The 8038-nt window shown below is 43.6% G+C and overlaps 2 protein-coding genes across 2 annotated transcripts in view; one reads left to right on the top strand and one right to left on the bottom strand.

Annotated features, from left to right (window-relative positions):
- IDH1 (isocitrate dehydrogenase (NADP(+)) 1) overlaps window positions 1-2598 on the top strand; it is an 11712-nt gene extending 9114 nt beyond the window's left edge. Inside the window, exons 6-8 of the mRNA XM_009637490.2 lie at window positions 204-344; window positions 1097-1259; window positions 1656-2598. Coding sequence (XP_009635785.1) covers window positions 204-344; window positions 1097-1259; window positions 1656-1749 — 398 coding nt within the window. The 3' untranslated portion in view covers window positions 1750-2598. The remainder of the gene's footprint in view (window positions 1-203; window positions 345-1096; window positions 1260-1655) is intronic.
- Window positions 2599-4600: 2002 nt separating this feature from the next.
- Window positions 4601-8032, bottom strand: LOC118452161. The gene is made up of 3 exons (XM_035893031.1): window positions 6817-8032; window positions 5836-5962; window positions 4601-4950 (listed from the first exon to the last, which is right to left on the bottom strand). The coding sequence occupies exons 1-3, from the start codon at window positions 7991-7993 to the stop codon at window positions 4746-4748; spliced, it is 1509 nt and encodes a 502-aa protein (XP_035748924.1). The 5' UTR covers window positions 7994-8032; the 3' UTR covers window positions 4601-4745.
- Window positions 8033-8038: the final 6 nt, after the last annotated feature.

Raw genomic sequence — 8038 nt, 5'->3', positions numbered from 1 at the left:
CAGCAGCACTTTCTGTTCAGATGAGCTGTTATTTTCATGTGTCAGGACTAGCCAGTTACTTGCAGCAGTAGCAGCACTGCTGTTCAGGGAATACTCACATCAAGGCTGGGAGGATGTAGGGGAATTGTAGGAGAGGGATTAAGAAGAATTTAAGGGGGCTGTCCAAAGGAGACACTGAACTTCTTAAACTGTGTATTCCGTAGGCTATGGCTCTCTGGGGATGATGACCAGTGTGCTGATCTGCCCTGACGGCAAGACTGTTGAAGCAGAAGCTGCTCATGGCACAGTTACTCGTCACTACCGCATGCACCAGAAAGGCCAAGAAACCTCCACTAACCCCATTGGTGAGATGCTTTTCACTGCCTTTCAGTGATCTCTACACATGAAAGAATGGGTTTGGAGTAGGAACATCTGCATTGTTTCTGCAGAGTTGCACCATTGAGTGGTGAAACTGGTAGTTTGTAATGCATTTTTCTTCCATGGAGACAACTGCAGCCTGGAACAATAAGCTAGACCTAACCTAGCCTTTGAGACATGCTCTCGCTCTTCAGCAAACAATGGGTTTATAGCTGCAGTGGCCTTAAGGTTAGGTTGGTTGTTTTTTATTTTACTCCCCTTCCTGATGCTCCAAAAGTACCATCCAAACCATGTACCTACTTAAAGTATAAGTGCACCTAGAACGGGACATGAGGGAAAGAATCCTCTACAATTGCACAGGGCCTAGAGTGTAATGTAATACTGGGAAGAGGACTGCACCCTTCTATCATAAGCACAACTTTCTGTGTAACCAGAGTCCTACCACCAGTCATTCTTTCTGACTTGGGCAGGAATAAAATAAGATAAAATGGTATGCACAAAGAGATTGCTGTAGGCAGTGAGTAGTTTCTGGGGTTTGCTTTTCTTTAGAGCCGCACAAAATGCAAAGGACGCCTAGATGAAGATAAGTGTTCTTTTTCCCATTCCAGATTTTTTATCTTTTTTTTTCCTGTCTTTTCAGTTTTATTAATATTAAAAAAAAATTACTGTTCCACATGATAGTTTAGAACAATGTCCAAGGAGTTCTAGAAGGACAAAGTAATCTAGTGTTCTCTCTCAGCCTCCATCTTTGCATGGACAAGAGGACTAGCTCACAGAGCTAAGCTGGACAACAACGCTAGCCTCAAGAACTTTGCAGTTGCCCTGGAAGAAGTCTGCATTGAGACCATCGAATCTGGGTTCATGACAAAGGACCTTGCTGCCTGTATCAAAGGCCTACCCAAGTAAGTGTATGAAGTAATCAGCTGTGCTTGGAGGAGGCTCTTTTACTTGGTGTTTCTGAACAGCATTTGCTGGAAAGTTATTTTAGTATGGTAAAGAATTGCTGGAGTCTGGTCACAAAACAGGGCTTGTGTACCCAGTGCTGTACAAACAGAACACGAGACACTCCCTGCCCCAAGTAGCTTAGTCTAGGTTGCTCTGTCCCTGCTATTGTACCAAATGCATGGGGGGAAAAATAAAGAAGGAACTGCAAAGATTTCTCTTGTGACAGGCTGGCTACATTGGCCAGATCCCACCCTGTCCATTTGTTAGGACGGAGACCTACCTCACTGCAAAATGCCACCTGGCTAACTCTTTTTTACAGCTAATGTCTGTCTTGCTTTGTTTCCCCCTCTCAGTGTCACACGCTCTGACTACCTGAACACGTTTGAGTTCATGGACAAGCTTGCTGAAAACTTGAAGGGGAAGCTGGCCTCTCTGCCCAAACTTTAAGGCACAGGTTCTACTCAAGTTCCACTAATAAAGTGTCTCCCACTTACACCGGAATGTAAGTGGCACTGGATCACGCTCTGTTGTGTAACATTTCAAATACTAGACAAAAATGAATGCATACACTTTTTTAAATGTTTAAAAGACCATGTTTTCTTAAACTCCTTGAGCTGCTGGGCTAGGCCTTACTTCTGCTAAGCAGCTGAATGTGATAGTATGCAAGCTCAATGTGGGTCTGGATTCCTAATATCATTCACAGCAGACCTGAAGTTTCTCCCTGTGACTTTATGATCTGTGTTTCTTTTCTCTCTTCCTCTCAGACTGAAAGCCAGTCTGTGTCACAGCTCTGGTCAAACCAGTGGTGACTTACTGTCCAACAGACCTTAAAAATCAGAACCGTCCTCATCTCTCCAGTACTGTCCCCTGAGTATAAGTGAGCTCACAGCTCTACTGCAGCCCCTCCTTACTTAATTTATCTTTTAGTGCCAACCAGAGCACAGTATCCTGATACTAAGTGATTCGGTCCCATTGCTACAGTCAGGACTGTAGCATTTGAGAAGCAGCACTTAATAAATGCTGGAAACAAGCCCTATAGGCTAAGAGCCTAATAAAGCCATGCTGTAGTATCTGAATGCAGGCCATGCATTTAGTTATACTCCTTCTGACTGGATGTGAAGCATAGGAACTGTTACCTCTTCTCCTACCCCACAACTCATAAAGGTGCAAAACTTTTCTCCAGTTGTCTGGGCTATTCCTTCCCCTTCCTGTTGTGATACAGTAAGTCAGATTATGACTGTGAAAAAACTATTCCATCCATCTTTTGTGAATTTTAAAGAATATTTTAGTTCAAAATAAAATAAAAGCCAACTAACATTCTTTGTGTCTCTCCTTCCTTTGTGTGATTAGCAAATACGGGGAAACTGCCTGAGAGAGACTCCAGTACCTTTCAGCACAGTCCAGTACATGCTGGGACAGACTGTTGGAATGTAATATAAACACAAAATAATCTCTCCCTTCTTAGAGCAGAATTTTAATTTGTCCTGGCCCATGGCAAGAGGTCATCTGTAGTGTGGTGGTAAGCATCAGGTAGTGCACAAGAATTTTAAAGTACCACTTTCATTGAAATTTTATTTTGGGACTAATATATACTCGAACTGATACACCACCACTCAACAAAGATCAGAAGCTGGTTGTACATGAGCGAAACTCTCACCATGCAGCTAACTAGCTATAAGTGTTGGTTAGGATAGAAATGCAATGTTAGACTAGATCAGCTAGTATTAACATGTGTTTTGGGATGAGCATGTGTTTGAAACGCAGCTCTACAACTGCTAGCAGCTGTCACTGTGCCTTCAATATGAATGAACACAATAGTCTGCTGTTCTGTTACTAACACAAGCATGTAAGAAGTACAGCTGGAAAAAGTCCCATTGCTGACCCAGTGAAGCAATGGAAACAGCCATCAGGAACATCTGGAGATCTATGTTCCTGCCTGGTGTCCAACATCAGTAGTTCAAATTACTGCGTCACGTTAGGGCAGGTCATACTACAACAGCACCTCTTAAAAAATTCCCTGTTTAGTGGCTCCTACCCAGCTTCCAGAGTTACAGAGTACCAGAGAAAGCTTAGTACCTTTCAGGAAACTGGACAAATAAATAAAGGTAATTTTAAAATCTTACACTCTTTGGTAGGTTTAATGACTTAACAGTACAGCTTAAGTTTAAGCAATGTAGTAGCATTTACCTGACTGCAGATGACACTATTTTCTCTCTGTACTAACAAAGTTTCCATCTTCTGGAGGACTCTGCAGAGTACAGCAAGACCCGATCTATCCTCATGAACTGATGGATGTTGCTGAAGTGCTGAGGAGAGAAAGGAGCACTTGTGTCTGTGTTGGGAGAAGAAGCAGTAAGTGTGGTCATAAGAACAGAGCATCTCCCTACCTGCTCTGCCACAGAGAAAGAGGAAACATTTGTCCTGCTTGCAAGGAGGCACATTCTCTCTTCCTCTTTACTACTGATACAATCACTTCTCTTCCCCACCACTCCCCCAAACATCAATAACCTTCAAAGTTAATACACCAGTAGACCCTAGAAAAGCAAGGGCTGAAGGCCAGTGGGCACTCAGTCTGCAATGGAAAAGAGCACAGGATTTACTGAAACGCAACTGTCTGCTTCAGTATACCAGCTGCTTCACAGAGCTCTTGGACAGGGCCCTTGTAGCTCCCACCACCAGCAGTAGCCCTTTGCACCAACACTCCCATCAGCAGACGCCAGCAAATGTTGTCTTTGATCAAAGCATAGCCTAGCTTACCTTTAGTGCTGACACTGATGTAGGGTAGATGTGTGCATCTGTGTCCTGGGTATTGGATGCTCGGGACTGGTGGAAGGCTCAGTTTTCAACTCCATAGTTATGCAAATCCCCACTGACAGCAAATACAGTGAGAGGGGATGTATCAGTTATCTGACATGGCTCCCATCCAGAACAGCAGAGCTCTGACTTCTAGGGCTGTCCAAGGCTTCAGTAGTCAATCCTAAATGTGACTTCCCAGTGGACTGCTCTACCTGTACTGAAGCCACCTCTTACTGGAGGTAACGCTAGGAAGTATATGTCAGCATGCCTCTTCTGCTTGCTGTTAAAGCCTGGGCTGCTGCAATCCTTACCCACAAGGGCAGCTGAAAGGGTGTGAATCTGCAATACTGGAAGATCAGCCCTCCAAGGTGTGCTCTGCCCAGGCTTGCCCAGGGCCAGGAGAGAACTGGCAGAGCGAGCTAGCGGTCTGTGGTGCCACAAGCACTTGTGCACAAAGACTGCAGACAAGTACCCCAGCATTTAAAGATTGATAGGACAGGGAATAAGGGTAACAAACTTTTATAATGTCCACAAAGACTTTATTTATACTTTAAAATTAAAATAAAAAATAAGCTGTGCAAAACATTAGAGAGATTCTAGCAAAGACGCACAAGTCCCCAGGGACTTCGGGGCTGCCTGTTCAACCACTATTTTACTTCTGGCTCCATGTCTCTTCCCGTTGTTATTAGCTTGCCTGCCTTGGCATTGGGACATCCTTCAGGAAGCCATTCTTTTCCCTCTTTAATCTTCTTGGTCATTTCCTTGGCTTTGGCAGTTTTGGGTTTTTTGGTTCTGCAGAGAGGGATATGGAGGAACTCTGTGTCTGTAAATGGGTCACCTTGCCTCAGTTTCCTGCACAACCAAAAGAGTTAGATTGAACCTTCAAGGTACTTCTTGAATATGTGTATAATTTCAATCTCTGAAGTTTCTGATTTTACTGAAATGCTTCCACTATAAGATGACTGACTGGTACAGTTCATTCCTTGTCCAGTACAGAACAGCTGTACCAGTACAGAGAAACTTCTGGCCCCATATAACCCACTCCTCACAGAAAGTTCAAGCTGTGACACTTTACAGAGGGGAAAAAAAAAAAAAAAAAAAAAAAATAGTATGACCCAGTAGCATAACAACAAAGTCATCATTTTAGGAGTTAAATGGTTCTGTACAGTAGCCTTGGATGTACCAAATCTACAGTTTCTTAGGGAAAAGATGCAACAACTTGTTTACATACTTGTATCTGCTGGAAAAAGCAAATATAAATACAGCCTGCTCACGGGGGAGAAACCTCCTCAAAACCTAGCATTTCCTTCACTGAAATCAAATTAAAATGGAAGCACTACTCAGTCACTGTATAAAACTTTAGATATCACAGAATGGCAGCAAGTGAAATCAGGGCTTTCACTTATCTGTCTTTATTTAGCCTGTATTTTATCCTCATGCTAATCCCTCATTAGCACTGGAATACCAGAGGCGCTGTCTGCTAAGAGACATGCTCATTTCAGGGAGGGAAACAACATCTTCAGTAGCTTGTTACCAGAAGTCTGCACATGCATCTGCGCTAATGCAGAATTTTGGGTTAACCACACTGTAGCAGAAGAGGAAGGTCACAGAAATGCTAAGAGTTAAGAGGAACTTACAAAGTGACAGAGGGTCTAGCTCTGAAGAGTGAGCACATGAGAACAAAGCAGGAGTTGCAGCATGAGAACTGTCATGGGAAGGAATAGTTTAAAGCCCAACCTGTTGAGTTTTGGCTCTGCATAGCAGCCTGGGTCCCGTCTCCGCCTGGATAGGCACCCTGACACTTCTTCTGAGCTGAAAGAATTCAGAGTCCTGGCATTGGTCAAGTCCTGTAGTGGCCTGATCTCTGCAAAGGGAGACATTCACACAAAAGTTGATCAAAGTGTTTCCAAATCATTTCCAGATATCCTAAGAAATACAGCTGCCAAACAGAGAAGGGCTGCATTACCCAGTTTCTCTGAACACTGCACAATCCTGAATCCAATCACATTCCCTGTAAACTCAGGAGACCATTTTCGTCCAAAAATCCCAGACCTGCTCCTCAGAAGTCAGCTCATGAATCTAATTAGGTTTCTCACTGAAAAAGTACAGGTCACTAATACCGCTAGTATCATTGGGCCCTGATGTAGTAGAAAAGTGATACAAAAATGATACTTGATCGTTCTAACACCCAGGGGCTTGCAGCCTGGAGGAGAAAGCAAGCTTACAGCACCCAAACAACCTACAGGACTTCCAGCAAGACACAGGAAGTGTTTACACTGTTAGTGTTTACTGCAGCTTTCAAAGTGAAGCTGGCCAAGAGGGAGAGGGCAGGAGAACAAAATTCCTCCCTCTCCACGAAGTACAGCCCACTCTAGCTGTAACAGGCCTGTTTGTCAACAGCTACAGGAAGGAAAAAAACCCACAAAACAACAAAATTATAGTTTTCAACTGCTTCAGTAATTGATTTTCTAAATTGATGGGCATGCTCTGTAGATAACAAGAGTGGTAAAACAAGACCCACAGCCCATGCTCCTAATCTTTTCCCAATATCCATCAGTGTCCATACACCATTTATGCTTCCACTTGTGCTGGCCAGTCATTTCCGTTGCTGCATTTGCTTCTAGGGAGAGAGTAGAGGAAGAAAGATATAAGCACTTGCTGCATGGATTTTTGGCACTCATCTCCAAACACAGGTCCCCTCCCCAGTCTACCACCTACCAGGTTGCTGTGAAGATGAGCTCCAAGAACTTGACTCAACCTGGTTCCTTTCCCCAGCTATTTCCTCTACAGTCTTTTCTTCAAATATCAGGGAGCTTTCTGACCAAACAGAGGATTTCTCTGGCATTATGTTGCCCTCAATACTTAAGCTCTTGGAGACTGGTACAACTGTAAGTCTGGAGCTGTCAGGTAAAGCTGCAGAACAGGTCACAGAGGAGGAGTCAAGACTGTGTGAAAGGTCCATAAGATTATTTGTAAGTGATATCTCAGCTATCTGCTCCACCACGAAGGCATCTGGCCCAGACAGCAGATCTGTAATGTAAGAAAACTTTCCCGTTGGGACAGTTTGCTTGGATGCAAGTTCCGATGAACTTCCAATGAGTGCTTTGGCATTATCACTTTGTCCAGACAGGGAATCAGTCTCTGAAGGTCTAGAAGTGTTCCTCTTCCTCCGAGGCTTCCGTTTGGGATAGGCCTCTTTTTTCAAAACATTCATGTTGTCAACTTTGGTTTGCCCTATTTCTTGAAGGCCCCCTGTCTGTTTTTTATTGCTCTGAGCAGCTATCATCCTCTGAACTCTGGGGATTTTGCTAGCTTTGCTCCCAGGAACAGACCTGGGAGGTACAATTTTACTCCCTTCAAAATCTATCTGGACACAACCCAAGTTTTCTGCAAGATCCAAAGGACGGACAATGTAAGTTTTCCTGCTACATTTAAGATTACCTGTCAAATCCTTTGTGCTCTCCTGAGCTACTCCTTGAACATCTACACATGACCCAAAACCATCAAGTTCATTTCTCTGATCACTACAACTACTTTTCCTGACAGTCTTCTTCCTGCTTGTCTGGCTTCTTTTAGGCTGTTCTTCAGCTTTGGCCTCTGGTATTTTCACACTGTTTGGCAGATTCTCCTCAGAGTCATTTCTTTGCCTAATTACTCTAGTTTTTCTGTTGGTTTTCTGTCTGATGCTCTTTGTGCTCACACTTAAGTCCTCTTGCAAAGCATAGGCACTTGAATTTTGTAGACTGGAAACATCTGAGGGAACTTCATGACTTGAGAAGGTATGAACTGGGCTTTTTGACAAGCTTTCCATACTTTGGATCTCAAAGACAGCTTCCTTCTTAACCTGTTGTGGTAAGTCACCACTTCCAAGACTGTGCAGCTGTGCTGGATTCATGACATATGTTCTTCTGAGATCTCGGACTTCATCAGGAGAGCAGGA

This window comes from Egretta garzetta, unplaced genomic scaffold, assembly GCF_000687185.1.
Source record: "Egretta garzetta isolate BGI_Z169 unplaced genomic scaffold, ASM68718v1 scaffold474, whole genome shotgun sequence".
In the NCBI taxonomy this organism is placed as follows: Eukaryota; Metazoa; Chordata; class Aves; order Pelecaniformes; family Ardeidae; genus Egretta; species Egretta garzetta.
Note: the sequence above shows the minus strand (reverse complement) of the source record. Positions and strands in the feature narration are given on the sequence as shown.

Excerpts from the sequence above, each read along its gene's own strand:
- LOC118452161 (XM_035893031.1), bottom strand. The coding sequence starts at position 7,993 with ATGAATCCAGCACAGCTGCACAGTCTTGGAAGTGGTGACTTACCACAA. Across the intron at positions 5,963-6,816 it reads CTCATCTTCACAGCAACCTG|AGATCAGGCCACTACAGGAC; the intron begins GTAGGTGGTAGA and ends CTCCCTTTGCAG. Across the intron at positions 4,951-5,835 it reads GCAGAGCCAAAACTCAACAG|GAAACTGAGGCAAGGTGACC; the intron begins GTTGGGCTTTAA and ends TTGGTTGTGCAG.